The sequence below is a fragment of the Crocodylus siamensis genome, chromosome 8, assembly GCF_052110815.1.
Source record: "Crocodylus siamensis isolate JL-2025a chromosome 8, ASM5211081v1, whole genome shotgun sequence".
NCBI lineage: Eukaryota > Metazoa > Chordata > Crocodylia > Crocodylidae > Crocodylus > Crocodylus siamensis.
The window spans coordinates 52,013,395-52,039,172 of NC_143402.1; the positions used below are offsets into that span (position 1 = coordinate 52,013,395).

Genomic DNA, 25,778 nt, shown 5'->3' on the forward strand with positions numbered 1-25,778 from the left:
AGGATAACTGCAGTGTTAGGACCCCAGGGCCAATCAGTCTGTACCATTCCAGGAGAAAAGGGAGTGTTAAGGCCCCAGGGCCAACTGGGATGCATCATTCCAGGACAAATGGGCATGTTAAGCCTCCAGGGACAGCAGAGCTATACCATCATACTGCACAGAGGAGCATTAGGCCTCCAGGACCAGCCACACTGTACCATTCCAAGATAAATGAGGGTGTTAGGACCCCAAGGCCAGCCAGGCTGTACCATTATAGAGCAAATGGTGGTATTAGAGCCCCCAGGGCCAGAGGGACTGTACCATTCAAGGAGAAGAGGGTATTAGGGCCCTAAGGTTAGCAGAGAGGCCCCATTCCAGGGAAGAGGGGGGTCTCACCCCGCCCCCATATACTCACACTCCTTGGGGATGGTGAGGCTGGGGCCTGGGGGCAGCAGCAACAGCAGAAATAGAAAGGGCCCCAGCAAGCCCCTGATGTCCTGGGGTGGAACCATGGTCCCGGGGCTGGGGTGGGCAGGAGCCAAGAGCCGTGAACCTGCTGGGGGCGGAGGGGAGGAGAGAGACGTCAGTCCCTATTGCATGGGCCAGGGGCATTCAAAGTATACTCCCATGCATGTGCAAAGAAAACGTGGGGTGAGACCCTCTCCCAAATGAAGCACCAGCTGAGCGAAGGGGAAGCCCCTCCCCTCTCCAGAAAAGAATGATGCCAGACCAGGTGCAGGGTGTGGGAGAGGTGTGGATTATTAATGGAGGACAGGAGGGGAGACAGCACCCCTCACTCCCAACCTGCAGCCCTCCCATATTGGTGCACCTCATTACAGACCCTCAGCCCCCACCCCAGAGCTCCGTGATGCTTCTCCTGACCTACTATTACCCCACAGTGCCCCTCACTCCTGCAGCCCTCCCCCCATATTAGTGCTCCTCACTCCCAACCAAGCCATGCCAAGACCAGCAGACATGCAGAGCTGTGATCCCGGAGGCGGGGTTCTTTCTCCTGCTGTGAGAGGAGCAGGGAGGGGCAGTGGAGGGGATGGGGAAGGACTCCCAAATGCCTGAGGTCTCTAAGCGGGGGAGTGGGGCCTGCAGAGTAAGAGCAGGCAAGGGGGTCTGGGAACCCAGATGCTTGCATTCTCTGCCCCGCCCCCCCCCCACGCTGGGGGAGACACTTGTAACCTCCACCAGCTTGTGGATGGGTCACAGCTGTGACCCAGATGCCCCTTCTCAGCATGGATCGGGCCCAGATTGGGGCCCCTCCATCCTGAAAGTGGCCCCATGGGGCCCCCTGGAGCTATATGTCATTGGAGAGGGGGGTCCATTGTACAGTCCCCAGAGCCGGTGCCTGCCCCCCCCCCCCGCTGTCACCATAGCAACAGAAGAAGGGTGAGCTGTCACCTTGACACCGAGTGAGAGGATGGAGACAAAACCCAGGCATCCGGGAGCCCCCCCTCCCCCTTCCCCAGAGAACTCAGGAGTCCAAGCCATCCCATGCCCTCAATCTAGAGATTCCAGGCATCTGTACTCCCAGCCCCCACTGATCTCACCCTCCAGCTCCCACCCACTCTCAGAAAACCCAGGTGTCCTTACAAAGACCCTATAGGCACTAATGGGGGAGGAGAGGAAGGGAAGAGGTTGACCAGGAAGGGGTTAATCTAATACAGCACCTCCCTCTACACCATACCCCCACAGTGCCCCTCATTCCTGACCTGCAGCCCCCCTTATATGGGAGGGGCCAGCTAGGGAACAAGGGTGCTGTTGTCCTGAAGGCCCAGCCCAGATTCTGGAGGGGTGACACAGCTGGAAACCAGGGAGAGGCTGGAGGACCCAAGTGTCTGGGCTTCCAGTCCTCCTGCTCCCATTCCACATCACCCATCCCCACCCGGGGGCTGACCGCACCCCCACACCACCTCCGAGGCTGCAGGTCACCAGCTCTGATGGGTGCCGCCCACCGTAGAGATGCTCAAACACCTGGGTTCTCTGGGAGAAAGTGGGGCTGAGGGGATGAGAGCAGAGGGGGCTGGGAACCGGGATGCTGGGGTTCCTTCCTCATCTCTGCTCCTTCCCCTCCCCCCCGCACACACCCACACACCTGCAAATATCCACCTCACCATAGGGATTTGCCTACAGGTGTCCACATCGCCTCACCCCCAACCTGCTGCAGAAAGGACATTGGGGCTGCGGGTCGGGCACCACGAGGACATAGGTGAGGCTGCAGGTCAGGAGCAAGGGGCATCGCAGGGCTCTGGGGAGGAGGGGTGGACAAGGTCTTGTGCCATCACAAGACACTTGATATCAGAGCCATAGAGGAAACGCGTCATTTTCTGGACTCGAAGGAGGGGTGGGGGAAGCTCAAAACACTTGGGTTCTTTGGGAGAGGAGGTTTGGGGGGTGAAAGCAGGTGGGTCTGGGGGTTCGGACCCCTGGGTTCTCCCTCCTGGCTGGGGTCAGTCCCCTGTGAAGCCCAGTCCACGGGTCTCCCACAAGGATCCCCAGCAGCTGGAGCAGGTTGGGGGGGGATGGGACCCAGGCACTGGGAGGCGACACATGCACCCCTGGCCCCACCCCTTCTGGCCCCAGTCCTGACCGCCGTGACCACACCCAGAACCACCCTGCAGTTGCACAGCTTGATATGCCATGGCCACGCAAACACTGACAGCGGAGGTGGGGGACTATCTGCTTACACCCCAACCAATGGGGGACCCAAGCATCTGGGCCCTGGCTGCCCTAGGCTCACACCACAGGCATGAAGTAGGACTGATATGCACATGTATCTAGCCCCTGCAGCCTGACACACATGTGGCCCCAGGCACTGTAACTCCCAGGGCCCTGCTAACATATGGGGATGCAACAGGCATATTGTGGTGTGTAGTTGTGTCTGGGTTCCACCTGGGTGTCAACCCAAGCAGGCCCTGGGCACCCTGGAGATGCAACAACACGCTGCAACATGCCTGAGACATGCCAGAACACACCCAATGCATGACTGGTCGCAACAGAATAGGTCGGGGACATGCCGTGCTAGGGCCCCACACACTTGGGATATGCTGCGACACCCCACATCGTGACATTCCTGAACATGCCAAGGCGTCCCCCACGCCCTGGACATGCAATGGACACGCTGCAACATCATAGAGCTGGAAGACATCACAGGCGCCAGCCCCTACATGCAACCGCATGTAGCACCCTGCAGCCCCACCCATACTGACACATCCAGCTGCACTGGGAACCCCGGTGTCCGAGCCCTGCCCCCCTAAAGAACCCAGGCGTCAGAGCACCTTCCGCTCCCCACACATACATCCCCCCCTCCCCCCCCAGGTGACCGAGCCCCGTGCATCCAGGGAACCCAGGCGTCCGAGCATCGCCTTTTCCCACTACAGGATCCAGGCATCTGAGACCCGCCCCCGTAGGGAACCCAGGCATCTGAGCATCCTCCCTTACAACACACATACACTAGAACCTAGGTGTCTGAGACTCCCAACCCATAGAGTGCCCGAGTGTCCAAGACCCCTGAGAGAACCCAGGCATTAGAGCGCGCTGGATCGGGGCGGCTCCTACCTGTGCCCGGGGCGGCGGCTACTGCCGGCTCCGCTCCGCTCTGCGGCGGTGGTGACATAATGCAGCAGCGACCCCACCCCCACCAGGCCCCGCCTCGGTCGCTCCCCTCCCCCCACCCCCAGGAGCACAGTTGTGTGGGTGGGGGGACTGGTCAGCAGGCCTGACAGAAAACCCAGGCATTCAGACCCCCATCAGGAGCCCCTGCACCTTCCTCCTGGAATTTTCCAGCTGTGGGAATTTCCTAGGAAAGGAGCTAGACAGGGGAAGAACCCCGGCTGGCCTCGGAGCTTGGAAGTGGGGGTGCCACTCCCCATCTTCTCTATGGGGCCTGGCAGGCTCCAGGGCACACAGAGGGTTAGCATCAGCCATCTATGACCTCACCCTCTGATGTCACCAAGAGCCAGGGCAGGGCCACAAGACCTCCCCCGCAATTGTAGACCTTCCGGGGAGAATTCAGGCTCTCCCCAGAATTCTCCCAGCCTGGAACTGCTCAAAATAGGACCCAGCTGTCCAGGAACTCCTGCTTTCTCACCATCACCCAGTTCCCTCCCAGCACAAGAGGGAGAACCTCTAGCTCCCAACCCAGCCCCTCCGCACCACCCAGAGCAGGGAATGAACCAAGGCATCCAAATGCCCAGCCCCTCTGCTCTCACCCCAGGCCCTACTCTGCTCCCAGAGAACACAGGTGTCTGAGCTACCAGCTTCCACATCTACCCAGGGCAGCAGGATCCAGGACACTGTGGGGTTAATACCAGCTTGGTGGGAGGTCACTGATTGATGATATCATTTGGAGACATGGCAGCACCCCTCACTCAACCCCTGCTCCTTCTGGTACCCCACCCATAGCCCTGGATGCCACTCACTCCAGATCCACAGCCTACCTCCCTATGGTGCCCCTTTGTCCCAAACCACAGACATGCTCTCTAGCTTGGATTCTTCTGTGCTGACCTACTTCCAGGACCAGAACTGGGAGGCTGGACACCCGGGCTGAGTCTCCGGCTTTCCACACCCAAAAAACACAGCACAGGAAGCCAGGGCTGGGGACAGGGCTGACATTTATTGGCAGTTGGGGGGAGGCATGGTCAGGCCTGCAGGCGGCTGCGTGCACTGAGGGCAAGGTACCCAGCCATGAGTCCCACGGCAGCCGCCAGCACTTCGCTGGATACCCAGGGCCCCATCCAGGCACCCTGTGGAGACAGGAAGGGGGTTAATGAGATGGGAGGTCCCCTGCCCCAGCCCCCAGTCTAGCCCCTCCCCTCCTGGCCAGAAAACTGGGAGTTCAAGAGTTAATGAGATACAGGAGATGCAAATGTAATGAGACAGGGAAGCATCACATTAATAAGATACAAGCCCCACTCCAGCCCTACTGCCTTGCCAGGACTGTGGGAGGTGAAGGGTTAATGAGATGCAGTATGTGGCATAATAATGGTGCTATAAGATGTGATAAGGATTACACCAGCACCCCCATCCCGCTCCCCAAATCCCCCCAGCCAAGTTGACTGAACCAGTCCCCCATTGCAGGTTGACATGCATAAGTTAGATACACAGGGTTAAAAAGATGCAAAGCCTCTACCCCGGGCCCCACCCCAGCACAGGTCATGGAAGCCCCCCCCACTCCCATAGAGAAGGCAGAGGGGTGAGGAAGCCCTGGTCCTGCCCCTACCCAATCCCCTCCAGCACAGCCCCACACAGGGCAACTAGGCCTGTGGCAAAGGGGGAGATAATAAGATACAAACCCCTGGCCCTCCCCCTGATTCCCATAGGCCCAGCTGAGCTGGGAGAAATGTGGGGTTAATGGGGAGAAGCAGCCCTGTATGACTACCATGGAGCCACCCCCAGAGGGCCAGCCTGACCCACTGGGCCCTAGGACCCAGACATATCCCCAAGCTCTACCCCAACCTAGCAAAAACTCCACCCATCTGGGCCCACCCCTTAGTTTGAGGCTCCACCCCCAGTCAAGAGGTCCCACAATGGCCACTCCCCTGTCCAAACCCTGCCCCAGACTCCACCACTTTCTCCAGGCCCTGCCCCCTAGGCCAGACCTGACATAACCCCTGGACTCTAGCCCCAACCTCACTGCTGGGCCTCAATGATTTGATAACACCCTCAGGCCCTGGCCTTCCCTGGTGGACCTGCCCACCCCAAGGCCCCCAACCCTCACCCGATGGTCCACATTGACTGTGAAGAGAGGCCGGATCTTAGAATAATCCTCATTGTTGCGCTGGGCCTGGGAGGGAAGGAATAGACCATTAGGCCTCACCCCTCAAGCTCCTGCCCCCACCCCTACTCCCAAGCAGGGCTGTGGTGATGAGAAGGTTGTGGGATCATCCCTGCCCCCTTCATGTGATAGGAGGGAACCCAGGCACCGACTCCCAGCCCCACCCTCAGTCCCCACTCTCCCAGAGAACCAAGAAGTTTGGGCCTTGCCCACCTTGCGCAGGACACTGTATGACTCTTCATCAAAGAACTTCACCTCATAGGTGCCTGACTGGGCAAGCCTGTGCTCTGTGCTCCAGGACACCTGGGGGTGTTGGCAATGGGACACAGGTATCCAGGAGCCCAGCTCCACCCTGCTCGCATCCCCAGCTCTCTCTCTCCACCCAGAGAACCCAGGCATCCAGCCCCCCTGCTCTGATCTCCCATCCCCCACTCCCCTCCCAGGGAACCTAGGTATGTAAGGCTCCCAAGCCCCCTTCATCCACCTTCCAGCCCTCAGTATCTGCCCAGCAAATCCAGGCACCCATATGCCGAGTCCCCACTGTGCTCACCCCCAGGCCCTCACTGCCTCCCTGGGGAACTGAGGCATCTTGCCCCACCCACCTGGTAGCGCCCAATGTCCTGGCCCCTTGTCACCGGGAACTGTTTGCCATTGACATCTGCGTACAATGCCACGTTCTGGGGGGTCATAGAAGGTTATCTGGGGGGGAGCTCAGGCATCTGGGCTGCCCAACACAGACAGAACCCAGGCATCCAGGGACTTAGCTATGCCCCCTCTCCTGCTGTGTGGCAAGCCCTGCCCCTCTTCCCCCCCCCCCATGAACTCCAATTTCTGTGCACCCAGCACCATGCAACCCCCAGGTCCATGGAACTGCAGTTTCTGGGCACCCAAGCCCTGCCCCCTGGCCATAGCGAACCCAAGGATCCAGGCACCCTGCTTTGCCCCCACAGGGAATCCCAGCATCCAGGCAAAGGGCACAGGACACCTTGGTATTCAGGGTAAAGGTGGGGGGCGGGAAGAGAGCAGAGGGCACCTGGGCACCATTCTTGCAGGCCAAAGAGATCTCAACGACAAAGACACTCTCGGCAGCGATGACAGCATCCGATGTTGTATAGTAGGATGGAACCACCTGCGGCTCTGGGCATGGCTCCCCTGAGGGGACAGGGGGGCAACCTGTGAGCTGGAATGTGGGCACAACCCAGGGGAGGTTAAGGGGGGGGTGGAAATCACAGGTCTCCTAAAGCCAACAGAAGCCTCTGACACCATGAGGGCTGTGCTGGGGAGCACTGGGGGCAAGACCTGAGGCCAACCTGTGAGCTGGGAGAGAAGCATTGACTGGGGGAAGGCCATGAGCTGTGGGTGAAGCCTCATGACCTGTGGAGCCCAAATCTCCCAAAGCCATGGGGGAGCTCCCCTGGGGGCGGTCCTTGTCCCATGCGGGGGGGGACAGGACTGACAGGGTCCCATATCCTCATGGCAGGGGGGCTTCACCCCAGCTCATGGGGGGGGGCCCAGCTCCATGGGGAAGCCTGGCTCCAGGATGAGGGCTGCACCCCAGGTAATACATTCTCCAATTAGTGAGAGCAGCCCCAGACAGTCTTTAACCCACTCCCGGGCCTTGGGGGCCAAAAGCCTCTAGGAGGCTTCACCCCAGCACGTGGGCCCATACAGGGGCGCCGTGCAGGTGCCGCGGCCCCGCTCCAGCGGGCAGCTAGGACCTTCCGGGCTTCATCCTGTGCACAGGTCCCACGAGGCCGCGGCGCGGATCACGAGAGGGAGGCGGAGACTCCGGGGTTGGAGTCAGGGACCGCCCCGCCGGGCAGCGCGGACCCCCTCGGGCTCCGGCTGCTCTGGCCGCAGCGGGCCCAGAGCCTCAAGGACAGGGACCCAGGCGTCCGGGGCGGGGAGCCAGTACCTGCAGCCCCGCCCGGGCCCAGCAGCACTAGAGCCACCGCCAAAAGCAATACAACCCGCCTCGACACAACCATCTTCGTCCACTCCAGCAAAAAGGAAGGCTGCGGTCGCAGAGCCCGACGGGAAAGGGATAGAGGCTCGGGCGCCTCATCCATTCAGCGGGCCGGCCGCGACGCCCTCCAGCCAATCAGCGCGCGGGGAAGGAGAGCGTCACGTCGGAGTCGCCAAGACGTGGCTTTACCCGGGACGCCCCGCGCATATCTATTAGGAAAGCAGGGGCAGGGAGGGGGGAAGAGATGGGCGTCGGGACTTCTCTGGTGTACAGGGCGCGCGAGAAATATCACAGAGCGGGATTGAAGGGAGCGGCAACGCGCTGTTTCGTCTCATTCCACGCGGTGTCTTGCGACTGTGTGGGGAACGCAAAGGTTCCGTCTTTAAATGAGGAAATGACCGCCGGCTGCGACTTAAGTATTAAAGAGCAGGGGCGGGAAAAAAACAAAACAAAACATAGCTGAGCCATTGCGCCTGCGCAACAGCTCTTCCTTGCTATTACCCGTCTTCTGACTATACAATAGGAAAGAAAAAATGGCTGCCGCAACTTATTTAGCGTTGGTAACCGCAAGAAAAGACCCACCTCCGTTCGTATTCGCATGCGGCTGGGAGTACCCCAATAACGCATGTAACCTGAACTATAAAATGGCAGCAAAAGGAGAAAGGCCCCTTACTGCGCATGTTCACAGTCGCTCAATGATTCTCGCGAGCACTCTGTCACCTCACGACTCGCGTGATTTTTAGGGCAAAGTCCCGTAAGATCTCCAAAAGGCAGCGGCTCTTGGATGGAGTTGTAATGGCGGTGGCTCTGAAGACACTGAGGCTGGTGTGGTGTGCCGGGCTGCTGGGGGCTCGCCCGGTGAGCGGGGCTGGGTGGGTCGGGTCAGAGCGTGATGCGATGCCAAGGCTAGGGGGCCTCGGCAAGCGGGTGGTGGGGGGTGGTGTGGAGTCTTAAAAGGCTTCTCCCAGCCGGGGGCGAGGGACGAGGCCGATGGTTGGCTGGGAGACTCTGGAGTGGGCGGGTTGAAGGTCCCAAACCGTGTTCTGATTGGTTGGCTTGCCCCGTGGAGGCGGGATCATGCTCTGGATGGGCATTGGTTACGTATAGGATGGACGGTGGGACAAAGCAGAAAAGTGCCGCCGGTGACAAGAGCAGCTTCGGGACAGCTTTTCTTTTTGGAGAGGCGGGATGAAGTTAGAATAGCCCTTTCTGATTGGTTGCTGCAGTGAAAGAAGGTGGGGATACATAAGGATGTTTGGCTTGTAGGGGTGAGGGCTTGCACCTGATTGATCCCTAGAAGACGTATCTAAGCCAGTTCACTTCTCCTGATTGGGTCCTCTTCATGTCTTTATGATGGGGGCTGGGCTTAGTTGCAGCTGCTTTCTCAGCCCCCTCCAGGGAAACCCCTGCTTAGTGGCAGAATCCTCTGGGGCGAGCATCACGGGGAGGCGGCAAGGGTTGGACCTAGGACCACACCATACTCTGACCCCTTCCCCAGGCTCAGGAAAGAACCCAGGTTCCTGGTTCCCAGTCCCCTCCCAGAGCAGGGAAAGAATCCAGGCTTCCCCCCCCCCCACTTTAACCTTTTAATCTCTCTCTTCCCTAGGTGGTGACCAGTCACCATAGCATGACGACAGTAAGTCCAGCATGATCACTGCCTGCGTCCTTCAGCCAAGAGCACAGGGAACCCAGGCATCCGGGTGCCCAGCTTTCCCCCTACCCCAATCCACAGCCTCCCATCCAGGAACAGGGAAAGAAGAACTCAGGCATCTAGGTTCCTGCCCTACCTGTTTTATAGCCCCCTAGTGCACCCCCCCTCCCCCACCAAAACTGGGAGGGAACCCTGGTGTCCAGGCTCCTAACCTCAACCTGCTCTAACCCAGGTGTCTGGGCTCCAAGCCCACATGCTCTAACCATCCCAGACTGCCTCCCATCCCAAAAGCAGGAAGAGAACTCATGTGTCTGAGTTCCCAAACTCTAACCCGCTGGCCCCTCAAGAGTGGGAGGGAGCCCAGGTATCCAAGTTCCCAATCCCCCACTCTGTTCTAACCCAATTAGACACCCCCCTTCACCTTTGCCTGAGCCTGGGGAGAGAAACCAGGCATCTGGCCCCAGCCCTGACGTGCTGTGACCTACCTTTCCCTGAGATAGAGGGACAGGGGCCCACAGAAGACATGCAAAAAAAGTAGAACTCTTGATTCCAAAATGATACCTTTTTATTAGACCAACTGGGAAATCACAAGAAAATTGTCCTTTTCCATGCTCCCAGCCCTGAAGCCCTAATCCACCTACACCCCAGGTGCCTGGGAAGGGGCAGTTGTGGAGGAGTATCTTAAGAGATAGGGGGGCTATGGGGTAGTTGGGAGAGCTGTTAGAGTCAGGGGGTCCCCAGTAATCCCCCCTGCACCAAACTAACAGCATCTCTTCCTTCTTCGCTTATCTGTCAGTCTAGCAGCTTGCAGCAGAAGCCCATTGTGAGTATGTATTAGTGTTATGTGGGGGGCTGGGAGCCCAGACACCTGGGTCCCCTGTAACTGCTATGCTTCCTGCAGCCTCCACCAGCCAAGTATGGGGGCCGCCACATGGTGACCATGATCCCAGGTGATGGTATCGGCCCAGAGCTCATGTTGCATGTCAAAGAGGTGTTCAGGTACTGGGCAGAGGCAAGGGGTGGCGTTCTCTGTAAACCCTCCACTGCATCCCAGCCCCCACCCCCTCCCACACTGGGAGGGAACCAAGGCACTTCTCTCTCCCCACAGACACGCGTGTGTTCCGGTGGATTTTGAGGAAGTTCGTGTGAGCTCGGAGGCACCTGAGTATGACATGGAAAATGCCATAATGGCTATCCGCCGGAATGGCGTTGCCCTCAAAGGTATGCGTTCCATATGGCTGCTGTCACCACACCCCAGAGCCAGCCACAGCCAGGGGACTGGAGATCCCCCTGCCCCCAGAGCCAGTTGCATTGTAGAGCTGGAGTGACCTAACCAAGAGTCAGCTGCACTGTGGCAGCACTGTTTTATATCCACTGCCATACCCCAGAGGTAGTTGCATCCCATACCACTGTTATACCCAGCCCTACACCACAGCTGGTTGCATCCCCAGGTCCCTGTTATACTCAGCTCTAGCCCCTTGCCCCCTCCTCCCCGAAGCCAGCTTCAGCTCTGGGACCAGATAGAGCTCAGCAGCTTCCCTGCCCCCCCTGTAGCCAGCCACATCCTAGAGCTGGAGATCCTCCCCACCCCTGAGCCAGCTGCATTGTGGGTCCCTGTTCTACTCAGCAGCCTGTGTGTCTGGGGGGCTAGAGAAACTCAATTCCCGCCCTAGAGCCAGATGCAGCCTGAGATCCTTATTATACCCAGCCCCTGACACCACCCCAGAGCCAGCTGCACTAGGTTCCTGTTCTACCTAGTCCCATATGGCCCACCTCAGAGCTAGCTGCAGCCTGGGGACACTATATCCAGCCTCTGTCACCCACCCCAGAGTCAGCCACAGCCCAGCAATGTTATGGCTAGAGCCAGCCCCACCCTAGCTGCCTCACAGATCTGACCTGCTTCTGCCCTTACCAGGAAACATCGAGACCAACCATAACCTGCCACCATCTCATAAATCCCGTAACCACATCATCCGGTGAGGAGGGGGAAGGGGGCTGTGGGTCAAGAATGAGGGGCAGGACAGGCTTATGGGGAGGCTGCAGGTCAGAAGTGAGGGCACCATGTGGTACAGAAGCTGTGAGTCAGGAGTGAGGGGCAATATGAAGTGATGGGGGAACCTGCAGGTTGGGAGTGAGGGGCACCGAGGGGAGGATGCAAGTTGGGGCACCAGGGGCTATGGGGAGTATCTGGTTGTCCCTGACCCCTCCCTCCCCCTGCCCCCTAGCACCAGCCTGGATCTCTATGCCAATGTGATCCACTGCCAGAGCCTGCCTGGGGTGGAGACACGGCACCGGGACATTGACATTCTCATTGTGCGGGAGAACACGGAGGGGGAGTACAGCAGCCTAGAGCACGAGGTGGGCCCTGCTCCCAGCCACTTGGGCCTCCACCTGCCTGCCTTCTTTCCTCAACGCCATGCTCTTCTGAGGGCAAGGAGGAACTGTGCCCCATTTATTGTTAGCATGACCCTGCCCTTAGATAACCGCTTGTGGGAGGGCAGAAGGCAGGCATCCCTGCTCCTATCCCATTCCCCTGCTTCTTACCTAAGCAGGAAAAGAACCCAGGTGTCCTGATCCCTTCCCCTGTAGGAGGGGAGTGGGGCAGGGCAGAGAACCCATGTGTTCTGACCCTGCCCCCATATTGGTACAGAGTGTGGCAGGCGTGGTAGAGAGCCTGAAGATCATCACAGCAGAACGATCACAGCGAATTGCGGATTATGCCTTCTGCCTGGCCAATGCCACCGGGCGCCACAAGGTCACAGCCGTGCACAAAGCCAACATCATGTGGGTGCTGCTGGTGGCAAGGCCTGAAGGGGGCAGAATCAGTCTTCCATAGCTCCATGTGGGCACTGCTGGGGCAGCAGGGCCTGGCCAGGCGAGCAGAGCCTGGTGTGAGGTGGGGCAGGTGAAGGGGGGTGGTCCTTGGTCCCTCTAATTGCTCCTCTTTCTTGAGCAGGAAGCTGGGAGATGGGCTTTTCTTGCAGTGCTGCCAGGAGGTGGCGGCTGCTTACCCCAACATCGCCTTCGAGAGCATGATTGTGGACAACACTACCATGCAGGTGGGGACTCTGGCGGATGAGGGAGGGACCCAGGCATCTGGGAGTCTCTAGCTCCAAGAGCTAGGAGGGATCCCACACATGTGGGAAGTCCCCAGGTCCCCTCATGGATCTGGGTGTCTAGGAAGCCCCCAGAGCTGGGAGGGAATCCAGACTGGGATAAAACCCAGGCCTCCAGGAAACACCCAAGCCTCCAGGCTGGGGGGGGACTGAAGTAGGGAACTTGGGCATTTGGGAAAGCACCCCAGGCCTCTGAACTGCTGGGAGAGGAGGGAGCCAGGTGCCTGGGCACTAACCGGGTTTCTTCCCTGCCTGCCTGCCACTCCTGCAGCTGGTGTCCCACCCCCAGCAGTTTGATGTCATGGTGATGCCTAATCTCTATGGCAACATTGTCAACAACGTCTGTGCTGGGCTGGTTGGCGGCCCTGGGCTCGTGCCTGGTGCCAACTATGGACGCGACTATGCTGTGTTTGAGACGGTATTTGGGTCTGCAGGTTGGGAGTGAGGGACACCATGTGGAGGGGGCCACAGGTTGGGATGGGCACGCCAAGGGCTGTTCTGGGTGGCCCATCCTGCCCCTCCCCCCTCTTTTTCCTCCCCTGCACCAGGCTACACGCAACACAGGCAAGAGCATTGCTCACAAGAATGTTGCCAACCCCACAGCCACACTTCTGGCCAGCTGCATGATGCTTGACCACCTCAAGTGAGTCTGTCATTGGCCCCCTCCCCCTTTCCTATCCCTCCTTACAGTGGGCAGGGGTGTATTGGCATGGGTGTGGCCTAAGTAGGCTGCACCCGCCAGGTAGCTGGTATGGCTTGGATCTCCTTGGCTCCACCCTCAGGCTCACTGAATGACCTTCCCTAGCCCATTATGCTCAGCTTGCAGTGGATGGGACTTGAGTGAAATTGGCTGGGCCTAAGCAGGCTTCACCGCAAGGAAGTGGATGGGGTTGAGTCACTTTGGTTCCACCCCCTTAAATCCTTGCAGCTGGGACAACTCAGCCCAGCTATCCTATAGGTGGTTTTTGGTGGGGTGGGTGTGGTTTCTGGCTCCTCCCCCAGCTCCCTAATAGCAGTGGGCCATGAACTCTAGTGCTCTGGTATGAGCCCCCCCCAACTGACTGGCTTTGCTTTAGCTCCACCTACTGGGGAGGGTGAAGTGGCTTTACCACCAAGGACAGGATAGTGGTGTGGGTGGGTCTAGCATGTAGTAGGTGGGGCTTGCCTCACTCTGACTTTGGCCCCCAGGCTCCATAGCTATGCCTCTGCCATCCGCCAGGCTGTCCTCGCCTCCCTGGACGATCAGAATGTAAGTTCCACCCCTCTCCTCCTGCTGGCCGATGGTGGGGCCTCAGCTCAGGAAGTTCCAGTCAATCCCTTCCTCTCCACTAGTGGTGGTGCCCCAAGGCAGGAAATCCCTCCCTACAGAGCTATACCACTCTCTCTGCTGTCAACCAACAGGAAGTCTTGCATCTTTGCCTCTTAGGGGAGGGGTGGAACCCTGTTCACCAGCTTCCTGTCCCAAGGGCTGAACACCAAATTCTGTCCCCATTGGGGGACAGGGACTTCCTGCTTGGCAATCCCACCTTCCTGGTGCCAATTAAACAGGAAATTGGCCTTTTTGGACAGGAAGTGGGTAAGGAGGGTCCCACCTCTTCTCTGAGTGACAGGGGCAGACAAGAAGTCTTGCCTCCAGGCTTGGAAGCCACATCCTGTGAGGGCTGGAGCCTTTTCTAGTAGGGGAAGGCCAAGGCCTGGGGGAGAAAAATGGGGGCAGAGCCTGGTCTATGAGGTAGGTGGAGGCCCCATCTCAAGTCTGTTTTCCCCCCCTTCAGACCCACACACCTGACATTGGGGGCCAGGGCACCACATCGGAGGCTGTCCAATCCATCCTACGCCACTTGTGGCCATGGTAAGTCCAGGTGCCCGAGTCCCCCAGGGGCTGGGAACCTGGACATCTGGGTCCTTCTCTTACCATCTCTCTCTGTCTCTGTGTCAGATGCCCTTGTCCACTATGACGATACTATTGCTCCAAGGTCCTGCCCCTACTCCTTCCTGCATACTTAGGGGGGACCGCAGGATGGGGGAGGACTAGCCACCCCCTTCCCCCTCTCTGTATTGCTTATGTATATAGTAAGTGATTGTGCAGTAAACTTGCTTATGTCTGCTTGCATGCCTGGATTGAATTGCTGCTTGGGGGGGCAGTATGGAAAAGGAAGGCCAGATGCCTGGGTTTCGGGTGAAGAAGGAGGGGTGGTGGGTGAGAGCAGGGGGGCTTGGAGCCCAGGCACCTGCGTTCTGCCCCTAAAGGATCAAGCTGAGGCTTCCATCCTGCCAGAAGTTTTTACTCCTGTGACATGCAGATACATATACACACACACGTCCCAGACTCTTGCCTTCCTCTCCCCCTGGGGACAGCCCAGATACCTGGGTCCCTGGTGCTTGGGATGGAGGAGAAATGGCCAGATGCCTGGGTTCCTCCTGTACCAATGCAAGCTGATGGCTTTTAGCCCAGGTGCTTGAGTCTCTGAGGCAGATGGTGACTGGGGGGAGGAGGATAATTGTCTCAGACTCCTGGGTCCCCTGAGGCACAGTAAGGGCCAGAACAGCCTCAATGCCTGTGTCCTAAAGGAATGCAGGATGGGGTTGGGGAATGGTTCTTCCCTGAGTTAGGTGCCTGGTTCCTGAGGCAGCAGTGGAGCACAGGCCCAGGCACCTGGGTTCCTAGGGGTGGAGCCAGCCCTGGACAGAAGCAGAGAGATGTAACTCCGTCCCGGATGCCCAAGTCCCCTGGGGTACTTCTGGATGCCTGGGTTCCCCAGGTATGAGAAGAAGAGCTGCGGGGGGGTGGGGCAAGAAACTGGTTGGTAAGAAAATGTAGGCATCCAGGACCCATCTCGTATCTCCCAGATGCCTTGCCCATCCTATATAGACCCAGGCCTCAGAGGGGAAAAGTACTAGGCAGCTGTGGTTGGGTTGTAGATGCCTAGGTCCTCTTCTCTGCTTCTGGATGCTTAGGACCTCGGGCTCCTCCTCACCCAGATGCCTGCGTTCCCTGGACAGCTCTGCTCTGCTCTGCTCCAACAGCCTGGGCTCTCTTCTCTCCACTGCCTGGGTCCGTCTTCCCTGGACATCGGGGTCCTAGGCAGCTGTTAAGGGTGGAGCCAGGGGTGGGCAAGGCACTGTGCAGCAGTGGGGCGCCGGGTAGGCTCAGGGGCCAGCATAGGCAGCAGGAAGCAGGCAAAGGCAGCTGCCTGCTCCCGTGGCCACTCATACTTCTCCAGCAGGACATCACGCAGCCCCCATGGCCGCAGCCCCCGGATGTGCCGCAGTTCCCCTGGGGGCCAATGCCGGAGCTGGGGTCAGATGCCAGCCCCTCCCCTCAAGCCCAAACCCCACCCACAATCAGTCCCAGCCCATGCTTGCTAAGTCCCACCCCTTAGACCCCAGGGCCATGGGCCATGGGCTATGTGCCAGGCAATGGACTTGCTTCTTAGCAGCCCCTACCTACGTGGCTGCAGCCATTCTCCATGGAGACTCCACTACCAGTGACACCATGACAGTGCAAGGCCTCGGTTTCCATGGAGACCAGCCCCAGCAGCACTGGCAGGACATGCAACTGGGTTCAGACCTATTCCCAGGCTGGAATTGTGCAGCAGTGACAGTGTAATCCACTGCCCACATGCCCAGGGAAGGATGCACAGGCAGTGGATTGTGGCTCTGCCCCATACAATCACTACTGCAGGATCCCAGGGCCAGCTGTGGACCAGCTTCCTGGCCAGCCAGCACACCCTGCCAGCATTCTTGTGGACAGTCTCTATGGAAAACCTGGCCCCATGCTATCATGGCACCCTACAACTGGGGTCTCCATGGAAGTGGGCTGCAATGACACAGGCAGGGGCTGCTGGGAAATGGAGTCTGAACATCAGCCAGATCTGCCAAGTTGCCTACCCCTGTTTTAAGACCTCAGGCCCCAGGCACAGCCAAGAAACCTTGTCCCCCACCAAGTTCCCAGGCCAGACTCACATCTCATGCCCTGCTTGCTCAAGAGGCCTCAGCCTACAGCCTGAAACCCCACCCCTACTTGCAGCCCCAGACCCTGTCCATAAGGTGCCAAGCCCTGCCCCCAGCCAGAAACTCCACCCCAAGCTCCCGGACTGCAGCCACAGCTACTAAGTTCTGCCCCTTGCGCATGAAATCCTGGCTAGAGCCCCAAACCCCACCCCCACAACTCCAGACTCTGCCCCATGTCCCTTCCCTACAGCCTCAGGCCCTGCCCACAGCTCCAACCCCCTCCCCCAAGGCCCCACTCACAGCCACATAGCCTCATCCCTGCCCCTACCCTTTGCCTGCCCCCTCACCACGGCGGGTGAAGAACTCGCGGCTGTAGCGCCCGGAGAGGGCAAAGTGGCGCGGGATCTCGCCCAGCAGCTCAATCACATGGGCGATGTGATCTGGGGTCAGAGATCAAAGATCAGCTACAGGTAGCTGCCTGCTAGTTCCCTGCCTCCTCATTTGCCCACCTGGCCAGCTAGGTCCCAGATGCCTGGGTCCTGCCTCTCCTGGACACCTGTGTCCCCTGTAGCCCCCGCTCCTGTCCCCTTGTCTAGCCAAGTCCTGGACCCCTGCGTCCTTCCTTCTCCTAGACATCTGGGTCCCCCACCCCAGCTCTTGGACACCTGAGTCCCTCATGCCCCACCCTCAAACCTGGCTGAATCCTGGCTGTCTGGGGCCCCGCCCTCTTCTGAACATCTGGGTTTCCCATTGCTCCCTGCTCTTGCCCCCCCTTCCTGGCTGGATCCTGGATCCCTTATTGCCCCCGTCCAATTATGTCCTGGACACCTGGATCACCACCGCCCAAATGCCTAGGTCCCTTCTCCCAGATGTCTAGGTCCCTTGTTGTTATCCCCCTGCTCTTATCCCCCTTCCCAGCAAATTCAGGGATACCTGGGTTTCCTCTCTTGGAAGCCTGGATCCCCCATTGCTCCCCACAGTCCTGCTCCCCTACCCCACCCGCCTGGGCCCCTGATGGCCAGAGCCCCACCTTCTCCTGGACACATGGGTCCCTTATTGCCCCCCGTTCCCAACTATGTTCTGGACACCTGGATCCCCCCCGCTCTGCTCCCAGATGTCTTGGACCCCTCCCTCTCCTAGATCACCCACTGTACCCTGCTCATCTCCCTGCCCAGCTGGGGCCGAGATGCCTGGGTCCCTCCTCTCCCAGGCATCTGGGCTCCGTTGCCCCCTCAGTCTTGCCCCACCCCATCTGGCTGGGTCACAAATGCTTAGGGTCCCCAACCTCCCAAACACCTGGATCCCATACAGTCCCTCCCCAGATTCCTGGGTCCTTCCTTGCCTGGGTGCCCCACTGCCCCCATTCTTGCCCTGCTGCCTGGCTGGGTTCTGCAGCCCCTCACCCTCATCACGGCTGTAGTCATCACCCGAGTGTGGCTCAAAGAGATAGTCACCTGTTGCCAACTCGAAGGCCTAGGGAAGGAAAAAGAGAGGGGTTGGTAGCCTTGGGGGAGGCTCTATGGGACCCAGGTATCTGGAAGGGGGGCTCTAAGTGATCCAGGTGTCCATGGAGGAGGGTTCTGGGGGACCCAGGCATCCAGGGGGGCCTATGAGACCCAGGTATATGCAGGGTGGAGCTTTGAAGTACCCAGGCATCCAAGGGAAGGGGCTCTAGGACACTAGCACCTGGCGGGGCAAGCGGGGTGTGGTCTAAGGGACCCAGGCATCCAGGAACACCGTACCACACAGGCAGTGCTCCAGATGTCAGCGGGGGTGCTGTAGCCAGCGCCAATCAGGACCTCCAGGGCTCGGTACTGCCGCGTCTGGATGTCTTCCGTGAAGTGCTTGTGCTGGGGTAGGGAGGGATCTGAGGGACTGAGGCATCTGGGAGCCCCTTGCCCAGCAGATGCCCACCCACCCCCAAGCTAGGAGAGAGGACTCAGATGTCTGAGAAGCCCCTCCTCCATCCAAAGTCCCTCCACAACTCCCTACCACCCCCATAAGCCAGGAAGAAACCCAGGCATCCAGCAGACCCCCAGGCTGGGAGGGACCTTGGTTGTGTGGGAGACTCACCTGCCCTCAAGGTAGGAAGGAAGGAACCCAGGCATCTGGAACATCCCCAGACTGGCAGGGAACCCACATGTCCAGGAGCACCCCCCCACCCGCACAATCAGGAAGAAACCCATGAGTCCAGGAGGATATCCCCACCACAAGCCAAGAGGGACCCAGGCATCTGCGGGGGGGCTCACCACCCAACAGGCGTTGCCCAAGTCTGCGATCTTGACCCGCAAACGAGATGCATTGCAGGGGTCCAGTGGGTTCACCAGCCCTGGCAGCTCCCCCCACTCTGCTAGGGACAAGGGTCAGGAGCCAAGGGTCAGCACCCCTCAGCAGAACCATGAGAACTCCCAGGGCCCCTAATCCCTCAGCCACCTCCTAATGTCCCTTCCTAACCTACAGCTGCCCCAGTCCCCACCTACACAGGATCCTCCTACTCCCTCCTCCTGTTCCCCCAGGCCCGCTCCCAGCCTAGTGCTACCCTGACCCCCTCCTGCCACTCAGACCCACAACCCTCTCCTGCCCCCACTACAGACCCCTCAGCCCCTCACAGGCTCCCCAGTTCCCCAGCCTAGTCTTACCTGGAGGCAGATGCAGGCCTCCCAGCTCACGCTGCCCTGAGGCCCCTGAGAGCCCAGAGACTGAGGCTGAGGCCGGCGACAGCAGGGAGTCGGATCCAGATGGGGGACACAAGCCCCAACCCGTGGATCCCCCAGGTGTCTCCCCCCCTGAGCCCCCTGGGCCCAGTGTGTGGCAGCCTGATGATGAAGTTTGGCTGGGGGGGGGCACTTCTGCAGGGGGGAGATATTGGGGTCAGTGTGGAGGCTAGTTCCACCACCAAGTTCCTAGCCCTGCCCCATCTATGGCTCAAAGCCAGTCCCACCCCGAAACTAATTTCACCCTCAGGGCCTCCATGCCCTGCCCTCTGGTTCCCAGCCAGTCATGGACATCCCTAGTCCCACTCCAAGCTCCTAGCCCCACCCCCTGTTTCCTAGTCCTGCCCCCAAACCCCAGCTCCACTGCCAGACCCTAATTCCTGGTGCAGAGCCATGGCCTAACTTTATTGCAGCCCCCAACCTCCTAGTCCTGCCCCCAGTTCTTTAGCCATGTCCCCAAGCTCCTATCCCCACCCCAGGCCTCCCCCACACCTCAAGCCCCTCCCCCACATCTAGCCATGCCCACAAACTCCTAGCCACCCACCCAGGGTTCTCCATGCTACAATCACTGGTTCCTAGTGACACCCACAAGACCCTACAGCCCTGACCCGAGTTCCATCTGCACCCCAGGCTCCTCCTCCATGCCCACCCACACCCCCAAGCTCCTAGCCCCACCCCTAGTACCCAGCCCACTCCCAACTCCCATGCCCCTGGCCTTGCCCCCCAAACCTCCACTCACATCCAGAGCTCCACCCCCATACCCAGACCCCAAAGTTCCTAGCCACATCATCAAATCCTTAGCCTCGCCCACAAACTAACCCCTCCCACTTGCAACTATCTCTGCCCCCAAGATCTTCATGCCCTGCTCCCAAGCTCCTAGCCCAACCCTGTAAACCCCTAGGCAGCCCCCAGGTTCCTAGCCCTGTTCCCATGCCTTTAGCCCTGCCCCCACAAGTCCCAGCCACACCAGCTCCTCCCCCTGGCTAGCCACACCCCCAAACTCCTAGTTGGTTCTGGGGCCATGATTCCCTGCCCCCAAGTTACTAGCCCCCCCACCCCGCCCTGCCCAGACCCTAAGCTCCTCCCTCCAAGGACCCAGCCCCACCCAAAGCCCCTCCCTTCACAACCTTCTTGGGCCTAGCCCCACTCCTTAATTCTAGCTCTACCCCTACCCTTTAGCCCTGCCTCCTCTCACCACTGTCTCTCCCTCCCTCGTCAGAGGAGCCCCAGGCTGCAGAGGTGGGGTCTGAGAAAAGGGGTGGGGCCTGGCCCAGCCCCTCCACAACCAGCTCCTGTAGCTGGGCCAGGTCCTGCAGTCGCTCTGCCAAGAGCTGTCCCTGGCGCCTCTGTCTTCGGCGCTGCCGCTTCCGCCGGGCCCGTGAAGACCTTGAGCTCTGGGGGCAGAAGGCAACAGTTGCTGGGGGAGCACTGAGTTTCCCACAAATAAGGGGAGCAGCAGGGGTCACAGAGTTGAGACTCACCAGGATCTCTTGGGGAGCCGAGCTCACTGCAGCAGGTGGGGAAGGAGAGAGAACCTCAGGCTTTTAGACTGCCTCCTTGCCCTTCCTCCCAAAAAACTCAGGCTCCTGCCCCCCAACTCTAACCCTAACCATCCCACAGAAGCCAGGCATCTGGGACACCTCCCTTCACCCAGGCCCCACCTAGACAACCCATGTGCTACAGACCCAGTGCCTCCCTAGAGAACCCAGGTGTTCATGCTCCCATCCCTCTCCCCTTCCCCCTCCCCCTCCTGCACTCCACTCAGAGGCATCCAGACTCTCAGCTCCCCTACTTCCCCCAGCTCTTCCCCTCCCAGAGAACCTCCAAAACTGTAGAGAGCCCAGCACCCAGGTGGCACCTGCAGAGCCTGAGGGAGGTGGGGCGCCAGCCTGCTGCCAGCGTGTGGCCTCAGCTGCCAGGTGCCAGATGTAGGCATCGCCCACACACAGCAGCACGTTCTCAGGTTTGATGTCTGTGTGAATAATCTTGCACTTGCTGTGCAGGTAGTCCAGGCCCTCCAGCACCTGCCATAGGCACCGCGATCTATAGAGACTGGGCCTGGGCAGGACATCAATGTCCCCCTGACTCCCCCCTCCAACAAATCCCATCCTACATAGATGATGAAGGGCCAATATAGAGCTATATAAACCGGGCCTAGTCAGGGTCCCCCAAAGTCCCTCCTGGAACCTACCAACCCCCATGTCTTCACCTGGATCTGCTCTAGCCAGAGAGAACCCAGGTGTCTGGACACCCCCAGCTTCTTCCAATACCTCCCAAACCCCTGCCTGAGCCCCCAAAAGTCTATTTGGCACTCAGGGAAGATAGGAGACCAATACAGAGGAACATGGATTGGGGCCCCAGACCTTTCCAGGACCCCCCAGGTCCCCTCAGACACTCCTATATCTCCCAGCCCCCGATACACATGGGGGGCTGATATGGGATTATACAGACCAGTGAGATCCAGCCCTGGCTCCCTTTAGGCTCTGTAGCCTTGTATGTCTCACCCTCCCCAACCCCCAGAGGCAGGAGGGAAATGAAGTTCTGAGGGGTGGGGAAGATGCCTGGGTCCCCACCTGGCGCAGGATGCTCTTGACACAGGGCAGTGGCAGCCCCTGATAGTTGGACTTAATGATCCACTTGAGGAGCTGGTGGCCCAGGACCTCCAGCACCATGCACATGTCTGGGGGGGAGGGGAGGGCAGTCAAGGAGCAACCAGATGCTTGGCTTTCCTGGGAGGGGAATGGGGGTTTGGGCAGGGCAGGCTGGGAGCTTGGACACCTGGGTTCTTGCTGCTCTGGTAGGGAAGTAGAGGCTGGGGGTGGGGATCAAAGTAGGGGACTCAGGGCTCCCACACCTGGGTTCAATCCTAAGTGTTGGGGAAGGTGAGGGGATGCTGGGGGCCTGGAAACCCAAGTTTCCTGAGAGAGCAGTAAGGGGTAGTGGTTAGCATGGGGGGGTGGTCCCTCATGCCTGGGTTCTCTGTCTGGGAAGTGGGCAGTAGTTAAGAATACAGGGACTCAGAGCCTGGATGGCTGGGTTCTCATGGAGGGGAGTGTTTAGAGCAGGGGGAGCTGAGCTAGAAGTTGGGACGCCTGGATTCCCTGGCAGGATACGGACACCGTTGACCCCTGAGATCTTGAAGTCATCGAGTAGCTGCACAATGTTGTCCCGCTTGGGATCGCTGGGGTCTGAGTCTCGCACCTGGGGGTGGGAGAGGTCAAAGGTCAGTGAGGGGGATCACAGGTGGAGAGGCCTGAAGGGGTCACCGGGGGTCCTCACGCATTTGAGCAGCCTGATCTCGTCAGCTGCCGTCTCAGAGTACTGCCGAGCACTCTTCACCACCTTCAGTGCCACGAACCGTTTCCGCCTGTGTGGGGATGGGTGGTAAGAGGGAACGCAGGCATCTGGGTGCCCCTCCATGCCTCTCCCACTGCCTGGAGAAACCAAGCCCCACCTCCTTCCAGACCCTCACCCACTTCCACGGGCCACAGCTGTTAGGCCCTGCACCCTTTCACAGCCCCTGTCCAATGCTCTGCCCCATAACCCTCCGCCTCTCCAGCCTCCATCCCCAGCCTAGAGTCCCCTTTGCCCCCCACCCAGTTCCCCATAGCCCCACCCATTCCCCAGGCTCTGTCCCAGCCCTGCTCACCGGATATCCCAGCAGAGCCAGACAGTGGAGAAGTGGCCCCAGCCCAGCTTGCGCACCACATGGTAGCGACCATGGAACAGGTCCCCTATCTGCACCGGGTAGTACCCACCTGGGGGGGCATGGGGTGAGGGGGATAACTGATGCCCCTCCCCAGCAGAGTAGTGGTACAATTGTGCTGCATTTCCCATTCCCCCACTGCCAGCCACCGCATGTGGCTGCATCCACCTGTCCTGTGCTATGCCCTGCTTCATCCCCATAGTACAGCACCCTCCAAACCCTCCACCCCAATTCCTATGCTATTACCCCCCTCCCACTGCTCAAAGTGGCACAGCCCAGTCTACCCCACAGGAATCCTGGTATCTCCCATCTTCCTCTGCTCTCTACAGCCCAGTGATATAAGGGACCCTGGTCTTCTCTTATAAAAAAAATTGCAAGTTCTCGGACAAAGACCCCAAAATCCATTACTGTAATCCCCAAAAGCCCCCTCCAGCACCCCATAGCCCTGCTGGTGCCCCTCATGGCCCCCAAATCCTCCCCAATACTACCAGTGCCCCTCACTTCCCCCACAACAGCCCATGCCACCCTACTTGTGCCTCTTGCCCCACCAGCCCTGCCGGAGGAGCCCCCAACTGCCAGGGCTATGAGGCCAGGGGCCCAAGTCTGCAGCTCTCTGCCCCCAACAGCAGCCAGCTGCAGCAGAAGCAGCATGGAGCCAGCTCCCCCACTGCTCTGCCTGCTTCGGTGCAGGCGGGCCTGGCTCCTGGCTCCCTCCAGCCCTTCCAGGGCCCCCAGCCATGACCCACAACCCCCCAGTCCTGCCAGAGGGGCCCCCAACCCCCTGGAAGCCCCACTTACCACACAGGCTCCAAGAGAAGAGTGAGGCTGAATTGAGCAGAGCAGAGCCCTGGCTGGCTAAAAGCCTCAAGCCCCACCCTTCCCCCTCCCCCTCTGGGCAGTGCTGGGGGTTTCCCACCCTGTTTGCAAGCAACTTTTGCAGGCTGGAGATCAGCCAGCCTGCAGAGCTGTTTGCAAAAGCAGAGAATCCACCAGTTTCTCTGCTAAAAGGAGAAACTCATATTTTTTCTAATGAAAAGGGGAAATCCGTGGTTTTCTCCATTTTTCTGTGGGAAACGGAAAACCCTGATCCCTGTATTCCACTCATCCCCCATGCAATCACAGTGGAACATCCCAATACCCCAATTTTTCCCCTCTCACAACCATAGTGGTACCTCCCAGACCCCCCACCACATTCCCCCATGGTTTGGCCCACTTGATGCCAGCCCCCCCATGGAGTTACCTCCCAGCTCTTTCTCTCCCTTATAAACATGGTACAGCCCACCCCATATTCTCCCCATCACAGTGGTTCCTTCCTGCTTCATATTTCTCCTCCCAACCGGGCACAGGCATATGGTACTTGCCACCTCAGGCCCCCTCTGGGCACAGTGGTACCTCCCAAACCCCTCCCCCCACCACCTCTGCAGTAGTCTGCGGGGTCCTCTTGCTCCTCATCCTCTGAGCCCAGAGGCCCCGCCCCCACCAGTAACTGGAGGGGTGGGGTGGGGCCAGGCAGCTCCGGTGCTGGCTCCTGTGTGCTGGGGAAGAGGGAAGGGTTGAGAGACCAGACCCCGCCATGGGCACCCAGGGGTGGAGCGCAGAGGCAGATATACCAGGGACACAGTTGTGCTAAGTATCGGGGAGGGGTCTGTCCACGCAGCTAAGTCTGGGCGGCAGTGCGACCAAGTATAATACAGAGACCTGGATGCTGCTGAGTCTGGGGTGTAACTGGACTGGATATAATAGGGACCTTTCAGTGAAGCTGAGTCTCGAGCTTGTCGAGCTGAGAGTATAATGGGTTTCTCAGTGCAGCTGAGTCTGAGCATTGGTGTATGCAACAGGGACCAGGATGTAGTGGAGTCTGGGGGGCGGGGCACAGCTAGGCTTAACAGGGGTCTGTCCATGCAGCTGATCATGGGGGTATGGTCAACTATATAACAGGGAGACGTGGCTGGGTGTAATAGGAGTCTCCTGACCCAGCTAAGACTGAGCAGACCAGGGTATAACAAGGACCCCTAGCTACAGCTGAGTGTGGGGTCAGGAACAACTGGGTATAACAGGGATCTCTCGGTGCAGCAGAGTCTAGGGTACACAGCCAAATAGAACATAGAGCCCCAGCATGGAGCTGAGTCTGGGGTAGGCCGGGTATAAGGGGGGTCTCCCACCCACTGCACCTGGGCAGAAGCAGAGTCGCAGTGCATGCTGAGATGCCCATACCCCGATATAGCCATGACCTCACCCCCCCCACCTGCGTCAGTGGTTAAAAATAACCCTGGGCTGGGACAGCTGCTGCAGAGGAAGGCTCAGGAATGTGTGAGGGGGGGAGGGGACCCCAGGAACCCCTTGAAAGCTGAAGGGGCTACCCCCCACCAAGCCAGAAGTGGGTACAGGGTTTCCCTGTTATACGCAATCCCTCCCCCACTCCCGAGCCAGCTGCCTTTCCCCATTGTGCCCCTCACTCCAGACCCGCAGCCCCCCGCCCCCACTCACCCTGGGAGCGCTTCCCCCTTTGCCCCCTTTTCCTTCTTGTGCCGCTTCTTGCCCTTCTTGCCCTGGGCGCTGCCTGCACCTGGGGGGCAGGGGCAGGTTTGGGGGGGGCAGGGGCAGGTTTGGGGGGTCCCAAGCTAGGAAGACCCCCCCGCCCCCTGCTTCTGCCTCCCTCTCCCCCGCGCTTACCCTTCTTGCTGCTCATGGTACCCCCCCACCCCCCCCGTTGCGCTGGGGCCGTCTCGAGAGTTTGCGCAGACACCGCCCCCACCGTGGAGAGAAACAGCGAAGACCGGCCCAGGATAGCCGAAGAGGAGGGGTATGGAACGAAGGGCGGGATTAGGGATGATGGTCATGGCTACATTTCGGGGGAAGGGAGAGAGGAGGGAACAGCCCTCCATATATTACCTGCGCGAACCCCCA

At 59.5% G+C, this 25,778-nt stretch overlaps 4 protein-coding genes across 31 annotated transcripts in view; 1 reads left to right on the plus strand and 3 right to left on the minus strand.

Moving 5' to 3' along the window:
• Positions 1–3,670, minus strand: part of L1CAM (L1 cell adhesion molecule) — a 30,692-nt gene extending 27,022 nt beyond the window's left edge. For 7 of the 8 annotated variants that reach the window (XR_016443930.1, XR_016443929.1, XM_090060707.1 and 4 more), the window contains exons 1-2: positions 3,547–3,670; positions 395–535 (exon numbers count right to left, since the gene is read on the minus strand). Coding sequence is in view for 6 of the 8 variants with exons in the window: in XM_090060707.1 (XP_089916833.1) it covers positions 395–535; positions 3,547–3,604 (199 nt within the window). In the remaining 2 variants the exon portion in view is untranslated. The remainder of the gene's footprint in view (positions 1–394; positions 536–3,546) is intronic. The other variant, XM_090060706.1, reaches the window with a different exon arrangement.
• Positions 3,671–4,583: 913 nt separating this feature from the next.
• On the minus strand, positions 4,584–7,836 carry SSR4 (signal sequence receptor subunit 4). 2 transcript variants are annotated; one of them, XM_090060927.1, is made up of 6 exons: positions 7,680–7,836; positions 6,798–6,916; positions 6,367–6,441; positions 5,978–6,067; positions 5,708–5,773; positions 4,584–4,733 (listed from the first exon to the last, which is right to left on the minus strand). In XM_090060927.1, the coding sequence occupies exons 1-6, from the start codon at positions 7,831–7,833 to the stop codon at positions 4,629–4,631; spliced, it is 609 nt and encodes a 202-aa protein (XP_089917053.1). In that variant the 5' UTR covers positions 7,834–7,836; the 3' UTR covers positions 4,584–4,628. The 2 variants fall into 2 exon arrangements, with proteins under 2 accessions (XP_089917053.1, XP_089917054.1); XM_090060928.1 differs by lacking the exon at positions 5,978–6,067.
• Positions 7,837–7,974: 138 nt separating this feature from the next.
• Positions 7,975–14,610, plus strand: IDH3G (isocitrate dehydrogenase (NAD(+)) 3 non-catalytic subunit gamma). 5 transcript variants are annotated; one of them, XM_090060863.1, is made up of 15 exons: positions 7,975–8,588; positions 8,838–8,965; positions 9,337–9,366; positions 10,178–10,204; positions 10,283–10,380; positions 10,490–10,602; positions 11,297–11,357; positions 11,607–11,739; positions 12,032–12,165; positions 12,338–12,440; positions 12,769–12,915; positions 13,046–13,140; positions 13,686–13,746; positions 14,273–14,349; positions 14,437–14,610. In XM_090060863.1, coding segments are annotated over exons 3-15 (1,059 nt in total). In that variant the 5' UTR covers positions 7,975–8,588; positions 8,838–8,965; positions 9,337–9,357; the 3' UTR covers positions 14,438–14,610. The 5 variants fall into 5 exon arrangements, with proteins under 5 accessions (XP_089916989.1, XP_089916987.1, XP_089916990.1 ...); XM_090060861.1 differs by lacking the exon at positions 8,838–8,965; XM_090060864.1 differs by lacking the exons at positions 8,838–8,965; positions 12,769–12,915.
• Positions 14,611–14,766: 156 nt separating this feature from the next.
• On the minus strand, positions 14,767–25,649 carry SRPK3 (SRSF protein kinase 3). 16 transcript variants are annotated; one of them, XM_090060754.1, is made up of 17 exons: positions 25,545–25,644; positions 25,359–25,437; positions 24,288–24,406; positions 22,815–22,923; positions 22,445–22,532; positions 22,279–22,366; positions 21,739–21,845; positions 21,024–21,189; positions 20,647–20,672; positions 20,361–20,559; positions 19,091–19,300; positions 18,701–18,801; positions 18,194–18,301; positions 17,855–17,924; positions 16,780–16,891; positions 15,476–15,586; positions 14,767–15,274 (listed from the first exon to the last, which is right to left on the minus strand). In XM_090060754.1, exons 1-17 carry the CDS (start codon positions 25,558–25,560, stop codon positions 15,049–15,051), a joined length of 1,935 nt encoding a protein of 644 aa, XP_089916880.1. In that variant the 5' UTR covers positions 25,561–25,644; the 3' UTR covers positions 14,767–15,048. The 16 variants fall into 16 exon arrangements, 15 of the variants coding, with proteins under 15 accessions (XP_089916880.1, XP_089916878.1, XP_089916879.1 ...); XM_090060752.1 differs by having other exon boundaries at positions 18,701–18,798; positions 20,361–20,672; positions 25,545–25,648; XM_090060753.1 differs by having other exon boundaries at positions 17,906–17,924; positions 20,361–20,672; positions 25,545–25,648.
• Between the last annotated feature and the right edge of the window lie 129 nt (positions 25,650–25,778).